Source organism: Lethenteron reissneri, chromosome 6 (genome assembly GCF_015708825.2).
Source record: "Lethenteron reissneri isolate LAM-NWPU_2019-01 chromosome 6, ASM1570882v1, whole genome shotgun sequence".
NCBI lineage: Eukaryota > Metazoa > Chordata > Hyperoartia > Petromyzontiformes > Petromyzontidae > Lethenteron > Lethenteron reissneri.
The window spans coordinates 9,914,766-9,936,863 of record NC_083784.1 but is presented as its reverse complement, the minus strand read 5'-3'; the positions used below and the strand labels follow the sequence as shown (position 1 = coordinate 9,936,863).

General features: G+C 57.7%; 1 protein-coding gene across 1 annotated transcript; it reads right to left on the bottom strand.

Moving 5' to 3' along the window:
• Positions 1–1,474: 1,474 nt before the first annotated feature.
• LOC133354853 (transmembrane protein 39A-A-like) lies at positions 1,475–20,471 on the bottom strand. Its single transcript, XM_061572008.1, has 10 exons — positions 20,235–20,471; positions 16,658–16,784; positions 13,514–13,736; positions 11,676–11,759; positions 9,635–9,798; positions 8,353–8,529; positions 7,317–7,494; positions 4,268–4,455; positions 3,261–3,381; positions 1,475–2,478 (listed from the first exon to the last, which is right to left on the bottom strand). Exons 2-10 carry the CDS (start codon positions 16,741–16,743, stop codon positions 2,218–2,220), a joined length of 1,482 nt encoding a protein of 493 aa, XP_061427992.1. The 5' UTR covers positions 16,744–16,784; positions 20,235–20,471; the 3' UTR covers positions 1,475–2,217.
• Positions 20,472–22,098: the final 1,627 nt, after the last annotated feature.

Sequence of the window (22,098 nt, the reverse complement as noted above, 5' to 3'; positions counted from 1 at the left end):
CACCACTTACAACACACACACACCACTTACAACACACACACACTACTCACAACACACACCACTCACAACACACACACACACCACTAACAACACACACACACCACTCACAACACACACACACCACTCACAACACACACACACCACAACACACGCACCACTCACAACACACGCACCACTCACAACACACGCACACTCACAACACACGCACCACTCACAACACACGCACCACTCACAACACACCACCACTCACAACACACACACCACTCACAACACACACACCACTCACAACACACGCACCACTCACAACACACGCACCACTCACAACACACGCACCACTCACAACACACGCACCACTCACAACACACGCACCACTCACAACACACACACCACTCACAACACACACACCACTCACAACACACACACCACTCACAACACACGCACCACTCACAACACACGCACCACTCACAACACACACACCACTCACAACACACACACCACTCACAACACACACACCACTCACAACACACACACACCACTCACAACACACGCACCACTCACAACACACACACCACTCACAACACACACACACACCACTCACAACACACACACCACTCACAACACACACACCACTCACAACACACACACACACCACTCACAACACACACACACACCACTCACAACACACGCACCACTCACAACACACGCACCACTCACAACACACGCACCACTCACAACACACGCACCACTCACAACACACGCACCACTCACACACACCACCACTCACAACACACACACCACTCACAACACACACACCACTCACAACACACGCACCACTCACAACACACGCACCACTCACAACACACGCACCACTCACAACACACACACCACTCACAACACACACACCACTCACAACACACACACCACTCACAACACACGCACCACTCACAACACACGCACCACTCACAACACACCACACACTCACAACACACACACCACTCACAACACACACACCACTCACACACACACACCACTCACAACACACACACCACTCACAACACACACACCACTCACAACACACACACCACTCACACACCACCACTCACAACACAACCACTCACAACACACACACCACTCACAACACACACACCACTCACAACACACACACACCACTCACAACACACACACCACTCACAACACACACACCACTCACAACACACACACCACTCACAACACACACACCACTCACAACACACGCACCACTCACAACACACGCACCACTCACAACACACGCACCACTCACAACACACACACCACTCACAACACACACACCACTCACAACACACACACCACTCACAACACACACACCACTCACAACACACACACCACTCACAAAACACACCACTCACAACACACACACCACTCACAACACACACACCACTCACAACACACACACCACTCACAACACACACACCACTCACAACACACACACCACTCACAACACACACACCACTCACAACACACACACCACTCACAACACACACACCACTCACAACACACGCACACCATATGGCGTGCACGGCGCCAGCCGCGGCAGTGCGGCAACGTGGGAATCAGAAAACTGGCAAAGGCGCCGACTTTCAAGGCGAGGTGTCGCTGACGGAGGGCCTCATCAACGCGGGGGGTGGGGGGGGGGATACTGGCGGGTCCCGCATACAAAGTTACCGGGCGCGCCCGCAGGAGTACCGGGACGGGAACCGCCGCACGGTACCCGCGTTGATCCTTGCCGCCGACAGGTGAACCGGGCGACGACTGCAGCCGCATTTCCCACACCCCCCTCCTGCCCTCCGAGTCTTCCTCGCGAGACTGGCAGCCGGGGAAACGGAGCGCTCTCGACTCGTCCCCCGACTTCGCGAGGAGAACGCTGGGCATGGGACACGGCATGGGGGGGGGGGGGTTCACGCATGCATCCACGACGCAAGAGCCGCTCGTTTGCATCTTGCTTTCAAAAGTCTTGGGGAAACACCGCTCCCTATTCACAAGACGAGGCCAAGTGACGTTCGCGTTGCACCTTCGTCGCAGCGGGGACGATGCGGTCGCACGCGTTGCCTCCGCTCGCCGGGTTCACGCGGTCCATGCGTTCGTGCGCGCGTTGTTGGGGGGGGGGGGGTGGGGGGGTGGTGCCGGGAGCTGAGCGCCGGCGTCGCGACCGCCCGGCGCTCAGCCAATGGCCGAGCCGGCCGCGTGGGCGGCGGCGTGGGCGGTGGCGTGGGGCGAGTCGTGACCGTAGGCGCGCCCCAGCAGCAGGCGGTCCCGCAGCAGACGGAACACGAGGCAGTAGTTGGCGAAAAGGAGCAGCGCGGCGGATAGGGCGTGGTTCCAGCGGTCTGAGCGCGCCAGCCAGTACAGCTGGTACACCACAACGCCGCCCTCCAGCACCAGCAGTGAGTTGAGCACCCTCAGCGGCTTGTGGAAGAGAAACTGGCGGAACACGTGCGGGGAACGGGCGCGTCAAACGGGAAAAGTGCGCCACTCATGCCGATGGAATCTATTTTAAATGTTTCCATTATTATACAAATCGTAGTTGTTGAGGAAGGACAACAAACTAAACAGAAAAAGCACTTCTAAAGAAATTAGTTTTCCATCTAGATGATTTATAAAAGCATAGCCCCAGTGGTTCGTAATATCGATATGCCTTTCATCAGCAAGTGGCGGAGAGGAACACAGCGGTTAAAATTCCACATTCCTATGGCAGATACCAGTTTCTGTTACCTTCGGCATAGCACGTATACCGGCTGAGGAGCGTAATCCACTCAGTAATGTGTTCACACGTCTTGATAAGGGAGGCAAGCTAGTATACCGAACGCCCACAACGGTGCGTTCGGGTTTTGGGAGTCATACCGTCGTCCACTTACTCCACAGTGTGACATTTATAAACAAACTAGCGCCTTGATCTCCCTCAAAGTCACCCCAACGTACACCGGTGCCGTCACACCGTGGAGTTGAACATGTCCTGTACTATTGCGCTGTACTCCAATGCACCGACCCCTATGCTCTCTCTGCGTGTGCCAAACATGAACCAAAACCAGCATACGGTAAAAAAAACGCGTTGACCCAAGCGGCGAGCGGACCGCAGAGCCGGCTGTCTCCATGCGGGGCGTTTCACTCAGGCGAGTCTCGCGGTTTGCCCCCCCGAGGCCCATCGAAGAAGGCTGCGGCACGTGGCGTCTGGCACCCCTCCCCCCCCCGGGCGGCGCACTCACGTAGAAGCGAGAGTGCGACGCGTCGGAGGGCACGGCGACGTTGCAGGAGCCGACGGCCTTGTACAGGCCCTTGTTGTGCCGCACCAGCACTCCTTGGGGCCAGATCGTCGTCTCCGACCAACTGTGCACGGTGGCACGGGGCAACAGACAGACAGACATCCCAGCGGAGCCTCAACAGCCTGGTGGGGCGAGAGCCGTCAGCGAGAATGTACGGAGGGCGGCAGGGTGCCGCGTGGGTGCTACGTGGGCGACGCGTGTGTGCCGCGTTGGTGCCGCACAGGCGCCGCGTGGGTGGCGTGTGAGTGGCGTGTGAGTGGCTGTGTGTGGGCGCCACGTGGGCACAGCGTGGGTACCGTGTGGGTGATGTGTGAGTGCCGCGTGGGTCTCCTGGGTGCCTTGTGAGTGTCTCGTGGGTGCCGCGTGGGTAATGTGTGAGTGGTGTGTGGGTGCCTTGTGGGTGCCTTGTGGGTGCCTTGTGGGTGCCTTGTGGGTGCCTTGTGGGTGCCTTGTGGGTGCCTTGTGGGTGCCTTGTGGGTGCCTTGTGTCTCGTGATTGTCTCGTGGGCGCCATGCGCACGGCTGGCGTATGCGTGCTGTGGCGTGTGGGCGCCATGCGCACGGCTGGCGTACGCATGCTGTGGCGTGTGGGCGCCATGCGCACGGCTGGCGTATGCGTGCTGTGGCGTGTGGGCGCCATGCGCACGGCTGGCGTACGCGTGCTGTGGCGTGTGGGCGCCATGCGCACGGCTGGCGTACGCGTGCTGTGGCGTGTGGGCGCCATGCGCACGGCTGGCGTATGCGTGCTGTGGCGTGTGGGCGCCATGCGCACGGCTGGCGTACGCGTGCTGTGGCGTGTGGGCGCCATGCGCACGGCTGGCGTACGCGTGCTGTGGCGTGTGGGCGCCATGCGCACGGCTGGCGTATGCGTGCTGTGGCGTGTGGGCGCCATGCGCACGGCTGGCGTACGCATGCTGTGGCGTGTGGGCGCCATGCGCACGGCTGGCGTACGCGTGCTGTGGCGTGTGGCTGTAGGCGCTGCTCTCCAGGCGGTGCCAGCGGCCCAGGTGGGTGGCGGCGCGGTGAAGCAGGTCGCAGTAGCGCGGCGGCAGCAGCTGCGAGGTGAGCATCACGAAGGTGTTCACCCACACCAGGATGAGGTGCTCGCACGACCAGCGCATGTCGTAGTACTGCGTGCTCTGTGGACGACAAAGACAAACATCCCCCGTGTAGCCTTTTGGGGGGTAGGTGCTGTTAGCGAGCACCTATGAAGGCAAGGTTGGCACTCGAAGGAGTACTCATTTGCAGCCGAGTTGACCTAGGAGAGGTCCAAGATCAGATCAGATAAATCGTCAGTGGTTTTGGCCGATGCGCACACACATGCATGCACGTGGTCTTTAGATTGAGTGAGGCAGTGAGGAAAAGCGACCACGACTGACTTCATGAAAAGCTGCACTCACGTTTAACTTAAAACGAGGGTTCCTGTAGCCACTGCGCTGACCCAGATGTCTTTTGGGTCCCGCCACGAGGTGGTTATGCACCTTGTCATTAACCCTTTACCATCCGTGTTTACCAAGATATTATCTATACGCGCCAATGCATTGACGGAATAACGCTCTGAGCATCAACATTTCGCTCAAACTGTTTCGAGTTTCATCAGATAGCGAGCTCGGACACAGAGTACAGTCACAGCCCGATTTACGTCTCCCCCTTTTGCGTCGTCACTTTATTATTATTATTAACACCGCTACCAGATTTGCGTCGTCTCCACCCAGCACTTACGTCACCGATGGCATTGGCCTTCGCTTCCACCACCCACTACTGCCCTGCAAACGTCGTTTCGATATCTGTCATCGCAATCTTCAGGAACACATTCCCCGACGTAAACCGGTGTGTTTAGAGTACTCATTTTATTGACTGTGACGACGAAGACGATTTGGTGATCGAGAATATTGAGCGTGGCAGCCGAGGGAGGCGCCCCGAGGAGACGAAGCGCGATGGATTCGGCTCGCGGCGCAGGCGCCAGGCGCACAGCGCTCCGCCGCAGCGGGGAGACCGCGGCAAACGATGGCGGGAGCGACGAGGGAGGGGGGAGAGAGGGAGGGAGGGAGCGAAGGAGGGAGGGAGGGGGGAGAGAGGGAGCGAAGGAGGGAGGGAGGGAGCGAAGGAGGGAGCGATAGGAGGAAGGGAGGGAGGAAGGGATGGAGGGAGTGAGGGAGCGAGGGAGCGAGGGAGGGAGGGAGGGAGCGAGGGAGCGAAGGAGGGGGAAGGGAGGGGGGGAGAGAGGGAGCGAGGGAACGAGGGAACGAAGGAGGGAGGGAGCGAGGGAGCGAGGGAGCGAAGGAGGGAGGAAGGGAGGGGGGGAGGGAGGGGGGAGAGAGGGAGCGAGGGAACGAGGGAACGAAAGGAGGGAGGGAGCGAGGGAGCGAGGGAGCGAGGGAACGAAGAAGCGAGGGAGGGAGGGAGCGAGGGAGCGAGGGAGCGAGGGAGCGAAGGAGCGAGGGAGCGAGGGGGAGCGAGGGAACGAAGGAGCGAGGGAGCGAGGGAGCGAGGGGGAGCGAGGGGAACGAAGGAGCGAGGGAGGGAGGGAACGAGGGAACGAAGGAGGGAGGGAGGGAGCGAGGGAGCGAGGGAACGAGGGAACGAGGAGGGAGCAAGGGAGCGAGGGAACGAAGAAGAAGCGAGGGAGGGAGGGAGCGAGGGAGCGAAGGACGAGGAGGGAGCGAGGGAGCGAGGGAACGAAGGAGCGAGGGAGAGGGAGCGAGGGGAGCGAGGGAGTGAGGGAACGAAGGAGAGAGGGAGGAGGGAACGAGGAAATGAAGGAGGGAGGGAGGGAGGGAGAGAGAGGGAGCGAGGGAGCGGGAAGGAGAGGGACGAAGAGGGAGGGGGAGAGGGGAACGAAGGAGCGAGGGAGCGAGGGAGCGAGGGAACGAAGAGCGAGGGGGAGCGAGGGAACGAAGGAGCGAGGGAGCGAGGGAGCGAGGGAACGAAGGAGCGAGGGAGGGAGGGAACGAGGGAACGAAGGAGGGGAGGGAGGGAGCGAGGGGAGCGAGGGAACGAGGGAACGATGGGGAACGAAGGAGGGAGCGAGGGAGCGAGGAACGAAGGAGCGAGGGAGGGAGGGAACGAGGGAACGAAGGAGGGAGGAGCGAGGGAGCGAGGGAAACGATGGAAACGACTGGAACGAAGGAGGGAGTGATGGGAGCGAGGGAGCGAGGGTAGCGAGGGAGCGAGGAGCGAAGGAGCGAGGAGCGAGGGAGCGATGGGAGCGATGGGAGCGAGGGGAGCGAGGGAGCGAGGGAGGGGAGGGAGGGAGCGAGGGAGCGAGGGAGGGGGGAGGGAGCGAGGGAGCGAGGAGGGAGGGAGCGAGGGAGCGATCGGGAGCGAGGGAGCGCAGGGAGCGAGGGAGGGGAGGGAGGGAGCGAGGGAGGGAGGGAGCGAGCGATGGGAGCGAGGGAGGGCGGGAGGGAGCGAGGGAGCGAGGGGCGCGAGGGAGGGAGGGAGCGAGGCGAGCGAGGGAGCGAGGGAGCGAGGGAGCGAGGGAGCGAGGGAGCGAGGGAGGGAGGGAACGAGGGAACGAAGGAGGGAGGAGGGAGGCGAGGGAGCGAGGGGAGCGGGGAGCGAGGGGAGGGAGCGAGGGAGCGAGGGAGCGAGGGAGCGAGGGAGGGAGGAGAGCGAGGGAGCGAGGGAACGAAGGAGCGAGGGAGGGAGGGAACGAGGGAACGAAGGAGGGAGGGAGGGAGCGATGGGAGCGAGGGAACGATGGGAACGAAGGAGGGAGGGAGGGAGGGAGCGAGGGAGCGAGGGAACGAAGGAGCGAGGGAGGGAGGGAACGAGGGAACGAAGGAGGGAGGGAGGGAACGAGGGAGCGAGGGAGCGAGGGAGCGAGGGAGCGAGGGAACGAGGGAGCGAGGGAGCGAGGGAGGGGAGGGAGGGAGCGAGGAGCGAGGGAGCGAAGGAAGGGAGGGGGGAGGGAGGGGGGGAGAGAGGGAGTGAGGGAGCGAGGGAGCGAAGGAGAGAGGGAGGGGGTGGGTTCGCACGGTGGAGCAGCGACGCTCACCTTGACGAAGCACAGTGGCAGGAAGGCGACGTAGTAGGCGCTGAACAGCGAATTAAAGAGGATCTCCTTGATGCGCTTGTTGAAGTCGGTCTTGAGCATGTGCACCTCGGCGCGCACAAGGTCGGGCGACAGCACACACGCGTGCGTGGGGATGCTGTCCCCGCTGTGGAACTGCTCCCTGCCGACGGGAGGGACACCGATCGGCACGGAGCCGCCCGGCACGCACCGCACGCCTCTGTCTCCCCCCAACCTCTCCGTTACCCTGGGTGTGCCATTGGTTGAGCTATCAATTGTGGCCAGGTCACTTCTGAAGAATAAATGAATACCTCAGTGGGCTTTGCCTGCAAGGATGGGGGTGGTTTAGTTTTATATGTGTTTGGGTTATTTGTTTACCTTGCTTGTACTTTGCACGACTATCGTGTTTGTTGTTTGTTGCAACAATCTTACCCCGTGCCCCGACTGGACATCTGTGAAAAAGAGCTTTATAGCTCATCGGATTCCTCAAGTATAAATAAATATTCTGATTCTGATCTCTCGCAAGGCAGCGCGACCCTTCGTGTTGGATAATTAAGCGGCGGACAATACGCCTCCTTCGCAGACCTGTCCAGCCACGCAGAAAATTTTAAAAAATGTTGACACTTCCTGCCAACCTGAAAGCCTATTTCAGTCGTGGTGCAGTGACACTGCACAAGCTGCATTGATGCCCATTTCACAGTCGTCAATATTTACAATCATTTACAGACTTTGCCAATCCACTGCTGGATGAAGACCTCACCAATGCCGTGTCGGTGATGGAGGGTATTTGACCGTACTTCACCGTGCTGGGCAGTGCGGGTTGGTGAATGGGTGGGGGTGGGGGAGGGGGGGACCAGACCCATTTTAGATCTCACTGGCTTACTGATGTTAGCCGTGTCCGGGAAAGGAACTCGGTTTGTCGGGCTCATAATCCAGGGTGCTAACCACGGCACCACCCCTCTGCGGTAGCGACGACACGGCCGGTGTGGCGGATGCGAGTTTGGCCCCCGCCGCGCCTTACCTCAGCGTTTCCAAGATGAGGGCCCGGTACGGCCTCGGCTTGGATTCCTCCCCATCGCTGCCTTCCGCTGGTTTCCGTGGTGACGGAGGGGGGCTGGCGGTGAGCTCCGAGCCCCCGCCGTCGGAGCCCCGCACCCCTTCGTGGTGCAGCCCGTATAGGGGGATGTACACAAGAAACCTAAGAAACACACGCGCTCACGATGAAACCCAAGAAACAGCATGGTGGATCAACGCTGTGCGCCCGCCGGGCTGAACCCACGCTTCTACACACGGGGCGAGGATGTGAGAGGCGGCGGCAGCGACTTGGGGAGGCCTTCATTCAGCAGTGGATCGACCATGGCCGACGATGACGACATCAACCCATGCGGGTATCCCTCGGTTTATGAACGTTCGGTTTGCGAAAAAACTGCGTTCACGTAAATGACAAATTCGATTCACGAAATAGAATTTCCGAAATTTCACTACGGCCACACGCCGTGAGATCATCGAACAAGAGCCATCCGGGAGGCTGCGTCGTCATCCATCGGCGACAGCGTCACACAGTATCTCTGCAGTGGCAGCAGTAACGCCTCCACGTCACCCTGCCAGTCATTCCAACGTGCAGCAGCTTGTTTATGGCGAGTTCGCTGACAAAGTTTTGAAAATCCGTTCTGATTTATGGAATTTCGTTTTTATTCTTTTCACGTGTTTTTAAAGAACCTCATCCCTTTCAGAAATCCAGGGATACCTGCATGAAGATGAAATCTTCTGCTTAAGCCTCAAACCGACTTTGGCAAAAGGCACTGCAAGCAAACAGCTAACAGACGAAGGGACAGACACGTTAACCCACAACAGCCGCAAGCCGCCACACAGTGGCAGTGATGTCACCACGGTGCTCGTGCCAGACTAGGTGCTTGCTGCTGGCAGGTTACGGGTACAGACCCAGGTGTTATGGTTTGACTGACTGAGACGACACCCACAACAGAGACCCCCCCCCCCGTACAGCGCTATTAGCGAGCACCGATGAAGGCCAGTACGGCGCATGAGGGGGTGGGTGGCCAGCACAAAGCCCTGCGTCGCTCCCTTTGTCTCCACAGTGCTGATGTTCACACACTGCACCACGTAATAATTTGAGGCCGAGTCGACCAAGGGGAGGTCCAGGACCGGTTCAGATAATCGCCACAAACATTCACCACTGTTATTGGTCGGGTAGCCGGGTCGACAGTGCAGAATTGTGAAGCAGTGCACCACCGCTCCGTACACTCCACGTGTTTGTGCAGTGGCGGCGGCACCGGCACACTCACGGATAGCAGAGGAAGAGCAGGTTGATGAACGAGTGGCTGCGGAAGAGGTTGATGAGCGCCCAGCACAGCGTCCACCCGGAGCCGGTGAGCAGCACGAGGCGGGCGAGCACCAGCGTGGCGTAGCGCCAGGCGGCGGGCGAGGGCCGTGCCTGCCACTGACTCACCTGCAGGTGGCACAGCGGGTCAGCAGTCAGCCTCGCTCAGTCGATGCGTTGTTCTTTCCTTAAAACACTCACCGAGTATCCCTTGCTATCCCCCACTCCCATTCACCCCCTCCCTTCCCCATCATTAACACACCATCCCTCTCCCCGACTTCTCCACCCGTTCACTCACTCATCACTAACCGCTCATTGTCACTCTCATCATCGCTTATTTCACGCATCATCGTATTCACGCACTGTAATCCTTCTCATCAAGCCATCTCATCATCACACTATTCTGCTGTACAAACAGTTATTTATTGGTTCAGCGCCTTAATCAAGACGCTATATAAATTAAAGATAAAATAAGACCTCAACACTGGGGCGCTCGTCCCCTAGTTGACGAAAAGAATGAATGCCCGTTTTGAGTTCTACCCACGGTGGGGATGGCGACACTGCACACACCGCTGGGAGGGAGGCTGGGAGGGAGAGAGGGGGAGGGGAGGAGGAGGGGATGGGAGGGAGGGAGGCTAGGAGGGAGGGGAGGAGGAGGGGATGGGAGGGAGGGGAGGAGGAGGGGATGGGAGGGAGGGGAGGAGGAGGGGATGGGAGGGAGGTTGGGAGGGAGGGAGGGGGAGGGAGGTTATCTTATCTGGTAACTGCAAGCGAATAAAAACAAAATCAACGAACGCTCTGCATGCGTGATGTCATTTGTTTTGCGCTTGCTGGTTACTCTTGAAAACTACATTGTTTACAATCAATAAGCGTATAAAGGTCTTCTATATCGTTCTAGGTTACCACATGGATTTAAATTGTATCGTAGTTATTTTATTTTGGCAGTTGATTATTCACCGATGACTCTCACGTATGATACCATTTCACACATTCATAAATCACCTCACGTACCCCCTCGGACACTGCTCCATACTCCCAGGGTTCCGCGTGCCCCCGTTTCAGAACCACTGCGATACACAACGCTGGTGCAACGCCTCCACTGTCACCCTTCCCCCTCCTCCCACGAACACCACTTGGCTTTTTCTCCGTCGAAACCCGAGGATCGGAGCGCCCTCGGAGCGCCCTCTCCGGTCCACGCACACAGCAGAGGACGAGGAGGAGTTAAACTTTGACCTTTCCAGCGTCACCGCCGCCCTGCTGGACCCATGGGGGGTGGTGGTGGGGGGCGTCTAGAATAGGGTTCTTATTTCCTCGTGCGAGCGTGATCGGTATTTGAACGAAAAACGCAGTCAAGGAGTTGTACAGACCCCATCACGTACAAGGCACGGTGAGTCCTTCCATCCAGAAGTGGATTCACTATTTTATTTGAGCAGGTAAAGCCCACCAAGCTATTACCACTTTTTCAAAGGAGACCTTGCCACACACGATAGCTCGTCGAAGTGGCTTTATCATCGCATGTGGGAATTTATAGCAGCGGATAAATAGTCCGAACGCGCGTTTCTAAATGTGAGGGTAAAAAACTGGAAGACCTTGAGAAAAATGCACGCGACCACTTGGAGAGAACACGCGGACTCCAAACGTACAACAGGCATCGTCAGGGTTGGGTCCGAACTCACGAACTTCTGCATATCCGGCACAACTGTGGGCAAATTGGAAAAGACCCGTAAGTTTTAATATTTACATAAAGATACGTCGTTACGTAACGAGCTGTAATAGATACGTCGTTACGTAACGGCGCGGTTCGAACGTTCTCACGCGCCAGTTCGGTGGGGGGGGGGGGGGGGTCACGGCTCGTTACTAAACCTGATCCCGGATCACGCCACCGACTTGGCGACCCGTGGAACCAGTGACTCCGATTGCGTAAGGCCGCAATCAGACGCCGACAAGCGAAAGGGCGAGTGTCGCGCGGAGCCATTCGACGGCGGGTGACCGGCGACAGCCCTTGCCTCGGTGACGAGCGTCCACACGAGGCGGCGGGACAGCAGCACCCCGATGAACGCCACCAGGTGGTAGTCGATCTTGTGGAAGTTCTGCAGAGGAGGGGGGGAGCGGAGCACACGCTCGTTACCAGCGGCAGCGGCCACGGAACGCGAGCGACCCCGGCTCGCCACGCCCAGACAAGTGCGAGACAAACGCTCGTCACCCTCGGCGGCCCTGATGTCTGCAGTTGGAAATTCCACATTAGTATGGAGGGAACCGTTACAGCCGTAGGAAAGCCCAAAAGTGGTGCTCATATTATCAACCGCCAAGGAAGGGTGGGGTGAGCTCAACTCCCGGCCTGGAATAGAACTTGTAGCCGTCGCTTGCGAGTTGGGTACCAAATGCGACCTGGTTGGATTAGGGTTCGGTTAGCTAGCGGTGTACCACCTTGTGTCAGAGAACGTCACAGAGCTACTTCATAGGGCCCTCCCTGAGGCCGGGTTGTTTTACACAGCTGCTGAGCAAAAGGCCCAGAGGCCCAAAACGTCAAGCAACCAGCAACAAACAGCACTGTCAAAGTTGCAACAGACAAGAGTGTTACACGTTTCTTGTATTGAGCAAGGTCATTATTACGAAAGCTTGGGAAAACATATGATGGGAGGGAATTCTCAAGTGGAGCAGTGCGAGGGAAGAAGCAGAGAGAGACATGCGGTGACCTGCAGTGTAGTGAGTGGCTGAGTGGGCGAGTGGGGGAGAGGGCGAGTGGCTGAGTGGGCGAGTGGGGGAGAGGGCGAGTGGGCGAGAGGGGGAGAGGGTGAGTGGGGGAGAGGGGGAGTGGGGGAGAGGGGGAGAGGGCGAGTGGGCGAGAGGGCGAGCGGGCGAGAGGGCGAGTGGGCGAGAGGGCGAGCGGGCGAGTGAGCGAGTGGGGGAGGGGGAGAGTGGGGGAGAGGGTGAGTGGGGGAGGGGGTGAGTGGGCGAGTGGGGGAGAGGGCAAGTGGGGGAGTGGGTGAGTGGGCGAGAGGGCGAGTGGGCGAGTGGGGGAGAGGGCGAGTGGCCGAGAGGCCAAGTGGGCGAGTGGGGGAGCGGGCGAGTGGGCGAGTGAGAGAGTGGGGGAGGGGGTGAGTGGGCGAGTGAGTTGTTGTGACCGATGGTTGAGCACAGGCTGGATGAGACGAAGCAGTCAGTGTCTGGTTGACGAAGTCGACAACCCTGGTAGATGAATGAAGGAGTCAAGGAGTTCACGAGAGAACAGCAACCACGGTGGTGGTGGTAGCAGTGACAGAGGAGCGACAAGGAGGTGGGCGGCTGCCGACGGGAGGGGGGGGGCAGGGGGGGTTTTGGAATCATCAACCACCCCGACTGCTTCACTCTCAATTCTATCCAGTGCAGTGAGGTAGGAACTGGGTGCTCTGCCCCAGATGTGACAGCAGCAGGCTTCCAAAGTGCACTTCGTGCAGGAGTAATAATATAATCGTTTGGAATTAGAAGACTCTGGCAAAGAACGCGAGCACGCGCGTGTGCGTGCGTGCGCGGGGAGCGGCAGTGTAGCGGTTAGCACGCTGCTCTACAAACCTGGCGACCCGGGTTCGATTCCCGCTCACGGCCAACATCAGTGACAATTATCTGAACCGGTCTTGGGCCTCCCCTCAAATGAGTACATGATGTGGCGTGTAAACATCACCACTAGGGAGACAAAAGGCGGCAGGAAATGGTGTTGGCCATCCATCCCTTCGGCCTTCATAGGTGCTACTCACAGCCCTTGCCCCAACAGTCTGTTCAGGCTATACTGGGGGGGGGGCGCTACCGGCGCTACCAGCCAGGCCACGCGGTCCCCAGCTGCCCCACCTCGGGCTACCCGGCTCACCAGCGAGGTGTGCGAGGGCGGCCCTTCGGGCGGGTACCACCACACCGTCTTGTACAGGTTCACATAGTGCATGCACAGTGCCAGCAGCAGGTACGCCAGCAGCAGCGCCTCGAAGACGAGCCCGCTGTCCAGCGCCACGTCCGGCACGCGTGCGTGCTTGATTTGGTACGGCCCGCTCGCCGCGGCCAGTGGGGGGCTATTCAGCCCCGAGGCCGTACCATTCCTACCACAGGGGAGGGGGGAAAAGCAGATTCATTTTAGTCAACAGGAGATGTGATGATTCATCGATGGGTATCGATTATTAAACTCGTGATACATAGAATATAAGCGCCAACAAAACGTGGTCACACGTGTATGCATACATAAATACATACACACACACACACACACCTATAAAAAGACAAAGATCACCCGAATAGCCTTAACAGACTGTAGGAGCAAGTGCTGGTTACAGGGATGGTCTATACCGTGGGTTGCATGGCGAGACTAGCACGGTGTCTTTACATTTCCCTTCTAACCCTGTGCTGGCGTTAGCATTCCACGGTCCGTGTTTCTCTCCAACTCCGTCTCCTCCGCCGCCACCGCGTTTTACTCGGCGTTAGCGATCAATGTGATTCCGAATCAATTTGCGCATGTTCTGTGTTTATTGCACTTTGTTTTTAGCTTCACGGTTTTTTGGTGACCGTCCCTTTTTAGCATCCCCTTTCAGCGAGCGGGGCTTGCGTTTGTTAACTTGGGTTTCCTGGTGGCTGCTGTGGCCGGGAAAACACTTCCACGGCGAGTACTGTACACCACCAGTACAGTGCACAAACTCCACACAGTGCCGTGGGTTTATTTACCGAAGAATGAATGCATAGATATGAATTTACATTCACGTTCAGACGTGTTTGTATTGCTAGTTGGCACGTATAGGGTGGTTGGCAATATGCTACGTCGTACAGTTCGAGTCTAATGGATCATTGCCGCGGGACTCGGGATTTCTCATCATTGTTGAGTGTCTCACGGCCGTGCAATGAATTCTCTCACTGTTGTTGTAAATAGCACGCTCAGCCCCGTTTCTTGCAGTGTCTCACTGGCAGCTGCAGCCTCTATGAGAAACTAAAAACGCCGCGAAACTATTTTTTTATTTTACCAGGTAAGGCCCAATGAGCTGCTGTGTAACTCTTTTTCGGAAGCGACCTGGCGATCACAAATGATAGCTCAACCAAGTGTCTTGTTGTTATCATGTGGACATTCATAGTAGCTGCCAATTTACTCTAAGCGCACTTTGATTCTAAATGTGGAGAATCCACGTGATCAAGGGGAGAGAGAGAGACAAACAAACTCCAAATATACAGAAGATGTCAGGGTTGGGGAAAAAAACCCCGACCTCCTGTAGACCAGGCGAGGTAGTCAACATCTCGAAACCTTCAAGCGGGGAAACTAGTCACAACTGGCCTAGGTTACTATTATTATTTAATTCACCATGAGGGAAGGGGGTGTTCACTAAGTGGTGAAAATTACTATGGGGACCTCATTTGCCAGTAAAAATATGATAATTGATTTTTTACCCTTCTATCTGGCAACAAAACTGACACCTTTTTGCAAGGAGTCATGTTTGCATAGACCGCAATACCTGCAGTCATAATACAAACAAAAGAACATAACTCTGATAATGTGCACTGTCCTTGAAGTTGATTGGTCCACACCCGAGACAGCTTTCCTTCGAGCCTAGTCTCATATGGGTTGGACCAGATGACGCCAAAAGGCGCACAACTCAAGGACAATGCACCATCAGAGTATGAGAGCTCGGGGCAAGCATCTACACTATGGGGACCTCATTTGCCAGTAAAAATATGATAATTGGTTTTTTACCCTTCTATCTGGCAACAAAACTGACACCTTTTTGCAAGGAGTCATGTTTGCATAGACCGCAATACCTGCAGTCATAATACAGGTATTGCGGTCTATGCAAACATGACTCCTTGCAAAAAGGTGTCAGTTTTGTTGCCAGATAGAAGGGTAAAAAATCAATTATCATATTTTTACTGGCAAATGAGGTCCCCATAGTGTAGATGCTTGCCCCGAGCTCTCATACTCTGATGGTGCATTGTCCTTGAGTTGTGCGCCTTTTGGCGTCATCTGGTCCAACCCATATGAGACTAGGCTCGAAGGAAAGCTGTCTCGGGTGTGGACCAATCAACTTCAAGGACAGTGCACATTATCAGAGTTATGTTCTTTTGTTTGTATTATGACTGCAGGTATTGCGGTCTATGCAAACATGACTCCTTGCAAAAAGGTGTCAGTTTTGTTGCCAGATAGAAGGGTAAAAAACCAATTATGGTGAAAATTAGTTTCCTATTGCTGCTATCCAAACTCATTTAATAAACCCCAAACCGCCCCCTTCTTTTAAAAAATATCAGACTTGCGCTTGCCCGCTGCGTGACAGGTAAATGTTTATGTGCCGAGGTTTCTCTCGGTTTCTGGGCGTTCTGCTTCAATTTGGGGTTCCCACCCCAAGATGTTTCGATAGGAGGAGGGGGGGGGTCTCACTGATTTATTTGGGGTTAATACGGACGCTGCATAGGTTATCATTGGGTGCAGCAGCTTGCCGGATCGGGACTACACCCTACGAGTTCTGGCGAGTTGGGCTTTCCCCGTAAATGTACCCAACGGTGTGCACCGCTGGGTCCACGCGGAACGCCGCGGCAGCTGCGGATTGCCGTGCGAGGCGAGTTGTCATCGGGGATGTCAAAGGAGCCGTGACTGGTGGCCGAGTGCGGTGCGTCTGGTAAATGGCCCCCAACTCACGGCGGATGTGAAGAGAGAAATGTGCCGTTGTACGATCAACGAAAAAACTCAACGCGTTCGCCAGTAACCCTGCGGCCTTAAACGGAAAAACATACAAAGGGCGACATTTCGTGCAATGTGTTTTGATGAAGGCCCACGACACGAAACGTCCACTAATATAGATTTGTTTTCCGTCTTTTAGGTCGCAGTGTTATTGACGAATGCGTTGAGTTTTTTGTTTGTTACTTGCGATTTTGCACCACTGCCCAACGCGGCGGCAGTGGCGGCATCGCCACTGGATAATCAGTTGCACAATTAGCCACGTGACGACGAAAGCAGGAGAGCGAGCGCCGGTCGAGTGGGGGGGGGCGGTACCTGCCGGAGCCCCCCACTCCTCCCTGCGCAGGAAGGGGCACGCGGGGGTACTGCTGCCGGGCTGGGCCCCTGCGGCCCCCCGCCATCCCGGGGACCGCTCCACGTGTTACCCAGTCGCCCGCTGTGTCTGCAAGCCACAGGGGTGTCACACGCAACGCACAAACACGCGATGCACAAACACGCGATGCACAAACACGCGACGCACCAACGCACAAACACACAACACACACAGCACACACAGCACACAACACATATACACAACACACACAAACGCAACACACACGAAACAATACACATGCAACACGCACGCAGCACACACCCAGCGCACAAAACACACAACACACATATAACACACACGCAACACAACACACAACACGCACAAAACACACGCGCAACATACATAACACACACGCAACGCACCAAACACACAGACAATACACACGCAACACACATGTAAATATCCATCATTTCCCGAAGGAGTGTGCATTGTGGTGATTAGGACGGGAAGTGAGAATTCATACACGAGTAGAGACACAGCAACAAGCAGTGCACAGATGCGTGTACAGGACCTACAAAAACTAAATTCTTTTTAGTTTTACCAGGTGATGCTCACTGAGCTATGTAGCTCTTTTTCACAAGCGACCTGGCCACACATGACAGCTCAACGAAGTGGCCTATCATCACGTGGAAGTGTATAGCAGCCAAACACTCGAAACGCGTGTTTCTAAATGTGGAGGGGAAAACCGGAAGCCTCTGAGAAAAATCCCCGTGACCACGGGGCGTTAAGAGTCAGAATAGAACCCACGACGTCGTGTATACAAGGCGAGGTAGTTAACATCTCCTCGCCACCCTGGGGACCGAGGTGTCCACACACACTCGCTCACCCCTCGCCACTCTTCTATAGCTACCGCCATGGTCACTCTTCCCATGAACTTTACTCAATGGTTCCACCACCACCACCACCACCACCCATGTTGAGGTCGACCAGAATGTTTCAACTCATTCATCCTGTGTTCAACCACCACACTGCAGGACACAACAACACCCACTCACCCACACACTTACCACACTGCAGGACACAACACCCACTCACCCACCCACTCATCCACCCACTCACTCACCACACTGCATGACACAACAACACCCACTCACCCACACACTAACCCACACACTAACCCACTCACTCACCACGCTGCTGGATACAACAACACCTACTCACCCATCCACCCACCCACTCACTCACCACACTGCTGGACACAACAACACTCACCCACCTACTCACCCACTCACTCACCACACTGCAGGACACAACACTCACCCACCTACTCACCCACCCACCACACTGCTGACGGTGACGTCACCACGACGCTTGTGCCAGGCCATGTGCACCTTGAGGCCACACCCACTCACTCACCCACTCACTCACCACACTGCAGGACACAACAACACTCACCCACCTACTCACCCACTCACTCACCACACTGCAGGACACAACAACACTCACCCACCTACTCACCCACCTACACACTCACCCACCCACTCACCCACCCACTCACCACACTGCAGGACACAACAACACTCACCCACCTACTCACCCACTCACTCACCACACTGCAGGACACAACAACACTCACCCACCTACTCACCCACCTACTCACCCACCTACTCACCCACCTACACACTCACCCACCCACTCACCACACTGCAGGACACAACAACACTCACCCACCTACTCACCCACTCACTCACCACACTGCAGGACACAACAACACTCACCCACCTACTCACCCACCTACACACCCACCTACACACTCACCCACCCACTCACCACACTGCAGGACACAACAACACTCACCCACCTACTCACCCACTCACTCGCCACACTGCAGGACACAACAACACTCACCCACCTACTCACCCACCTACTCACCCAGCTACACACTCACCCACCCACTCACCACACTGCAGGACACAACAACACTCACCCACCTACTCACCCACCTACTCACCCACCTACACACTCACCCACCCACTCACCACACTGCAGGACACAACAACACTCACCCACCTACTCACCCACTCACTCACCACACTGCAGGACACAACAACACTCACCCACCTACTCACCCACCTACACACTCACCCACCCACTCACCACACTGCAGGACACAACAACACTCACCCACCTACTCACCCACTTACTCACCACACTGCAGGACACAACAACACTCACCCACCTACTCACCCACCTACACACTCACCCACCCACTCACCACACTGCAGGACACAACAACACTCACCCACCTACTCACCCACTCACTCACCACACTGCAGGACACAACAACACTCACCCACCTACTCACCCACCTACACACCCACCTACACACTCACCCACCCACTCACCACACTGCAGGACACAACAACACTCACCCACCTACTCACCCACTCACTCGCCACACTGCAGGACACAACAACACTCACCCACCTACTCACCCACCTACTCACCCAGCTACACACTCACCCACCCACTCACCACACTGCAGGACACAACAACACTCACCCACCTACTCACCCACCTACTCACCCACCTACACACTCACCCACCCACTCACCACACTGCAGGACACAACAACACTCACCCACCTACTCACCCACTCACTCGCCACACTGCAGGACACAACAACACTCACCCACCTACTCACCCACCTACACACTCACCCACCCACTCACCACACTGCAGGACACAACAACACTCACCCACCTACTCACCCACTCACTCACCACACTGCAGGACACAACAACACTCACCCACCTACTCACCCACCTACACACTCACCCACCCACTCACCACACTGCAGGACACCACAACTTGTATTTTTGTTTTTTGCCCTCCCATTGCTCCACTTTGCAATTCCCTTTCACCAAGCTCTTGCGAATAACCTCTTTCAATCCAATAAACGTGTTCAACTCTTGCACGTGACAACTTTGACAGTGCTGTTCTATGATTGCAGTATGTTCACAACGCGTGTCTGTGTACATTCACAGTACTGTCAATGTACACGTGTGTACATTTAAATGATGTGTGATTGTCAACCTACTCACTCACCACACTGCAGGACACAAAAACACCCACTCACCCACCTCTTCCCTCACCCACTCACTCACCACACTACACCTGTGTCCGTATACGTGTACATAGACACGTATGCATAGAGACGTGTACACGTATACACGTGCATACGTGTCGTGTACGGCGGGGTGTGTAGCAGCTAGCGCGCACTGCGCTACTAACCCTGCGACCCGAGTCGGATGCCCGCCCAGGGCTCACAACACGAGTGAACCGATCTTGGGCCTGCCCTAGGTCGCCTCAGCCTCAAACAGAGTGCCCGGTGCGGCGTGCGTCGTCAACATCGCCACCAGGGAGCCGAGAGGCGGCCGGGCGCGGTGCCCCCCCCCCGCCCCCCATCTCGTCTGCCACGCTGCCGGCAGCAGCACCCCTCGCTGCTGCTGCTGCTGCTGCTCACAGCGCGCCTTGCCCCTGCAGTCTGTGCTGGGGGCTGTGTGCGTGCGCCTGTACCCGTCTCGGCGTGGTGGCTGGCGCATAGGAGGAGGAGGAGGAGGAGGCTGATGAGGAGGTTCCCAGGCACCCGAGTTCGACACCGGATCCCCGCGCCGCGCTCGTCAGTGGCAACTCGCCGCGCGCTGCGGCGGGGCCGGCTGCCCGCCGAGTCGCACCGAGTCGCACGGAGTCGCACGGAGTCGTTGCCCCGATGAGTCGCACGGAGTCGCCGTCGCCTTCCCCACAGCGACTCTTTGCTACTGTACGAGACGCGTGGCGAGCGGCGTCGTGACGTCACCGCGTAAACGCCGCGCGCTTGCGCGGTGACGTCACGACGCAGCGCGCGCTGCGTTTAGGCGGTGACGTCACGACGCACGGCGTCGCCGAGGGGTTGGGCGGTGACGTCACGACGTTAGTCTCCAGGGCAGAGATGTTCGTCGTCCGTGCGCCTCCTCCTGCCGATGTTTGGCTCCCCTCAGTAAAAACGAGACATGTATTTTGTTGACACATCACGCGGGCAAATAACCCCGCAACCTCGCAGGGCGTGGCCACAGATGTCTGGACATCTGTGGCTGCGCACGGTGCGAAAGAAGTTCCGCAAACGTACAAGAAAGAGCTTCATAGCTCATCGGATTTGTCGAGTATAGGATACATCAATATGTCTGATTCTGCACTGCGGAGGAAGAGGGAGGAACTGAGAAAGGGGCGGGCAGTGGGCGGCACGAAGGGGGCTCCAGACAGTGGGAGCAGTAGCAGCAGCAGGGGGGGGGAGGAGAAGGCGCGAGCTGCGGCCGAGCGGGCGGCAGTGCCGCTGCTGCTGCGGCCTCTGTCGGTGACTGCAGCGGTAGCAGCAGCTGCAGCAGCAGGAGGCAGCAGCAGCAGCAGGGGAGGCAGCAGCAGCAGCAGGAGGGGAGGCAGCAGCAGCAGCAGCAGCAGGGGAGGCAGCAGCAGCAGCAGGGGAGGCAGCAGCAGCAGCAGGGGAGGCAGCAGCAGCAGCAGGGGAGGCAGCAGCAGCAGCAGGGGAGGCAGCAGCAGCAGCAGCAGGAGGGGAGGCAGCAGCAGCAGCAGGGGAGGCAGCAGCAGCAGGGGAGGCAGCAGCAGCAGCAGGGGAGGCAGCAGCAGCAGCAGGGGAGGCAGGCAGCAGCAGCAGCAGCAGGGGAGGCAGCAGCAGCAGCAGGGGAGGCAGCAGCAGCAGGAGGGGAGGCAGCAGCAGCAGCAGGGGAGGCAGCAGCAGCAGCAGGGGAGGCAGCAGCAGCAGCAGGAGGGGAGGCAGCAGCAGCAGCAGCAGGGGAGGCAGCAGCAGCAGCAGGGGAGGCAGCAGCAGCAGGAGGGGAGGCAGCAGCAGCAGCAGGGGAGGCAGCAGCAGCAGCAGCAGGGGAGGCAGCAGCAGCAGGAGGGGAGGGAGCAGCAGGAGGGGAGGCAGCAGCAGCAGCAGGAGGGGAGGGAGCACCAGGAGGGGAGGCAGCAGCAGCAGCAGGAGGGGAGGGAGCAGCAGCAGTAGGGGAGGCAGCAGCAGCAGCAGGGGAGGCAGCAGCAGCAGGAGGGGAGGGAGCAGCAGCAGCAGGGGAGGCAGCAGCAGCAGCAGGGGAGGCAGCAGCAGCAGCAGGGGAGGCAGCAGCAGCAGGAGGGGAGGCAGCAGCAGCAGCAGCAGGGGAGGCAGCAGCAGCAGCAGGGGAGGCAGCAGCAGCAGCAGGGGAGGCAGCAGCAGCAGCAGCAGGGGAGGCAGCAGCAGCAGCAGGGGAGGCAGCAGCAGCAGCAGGAGGGGAGGGAGCAGCAGCAGGAGGGGAGGGAGCAGCAGCAGCAGGGGAGGCAGCAGCAGCAGGAGGGGAGGGAGCAGCAGCAGGAGGGGAGGCAGCAGCAGCAGCAGGGGAGGCAGCAGCAG

Excerpts from the sequence above, each read along its gene's own strand:
- LOC133354853 (XM_061572008.1), bottom strand. The coding sequence starts at position 16,743 with ATGGCGGGGGGCCGCAGGGGCCCAGCCCGGCAGCAGTACCCCCGCGTG. Across the intron at positions 7,495-8,352 it reads CTCATCTTGGAAACGCTGAG|GGAGCAGTTCCACAGCGGGG; the intron begins GTAAGGCGCGGC and ends TCCCGTCGGCAG. Across the intron at positions 4,456-7,316 it reads TGCCACTGTGCTTCGTCAAG|AGCACGCAGTACTACGACAT; the intron begins GTGAGCGTCGCT and ends TGTCGTCCACAG.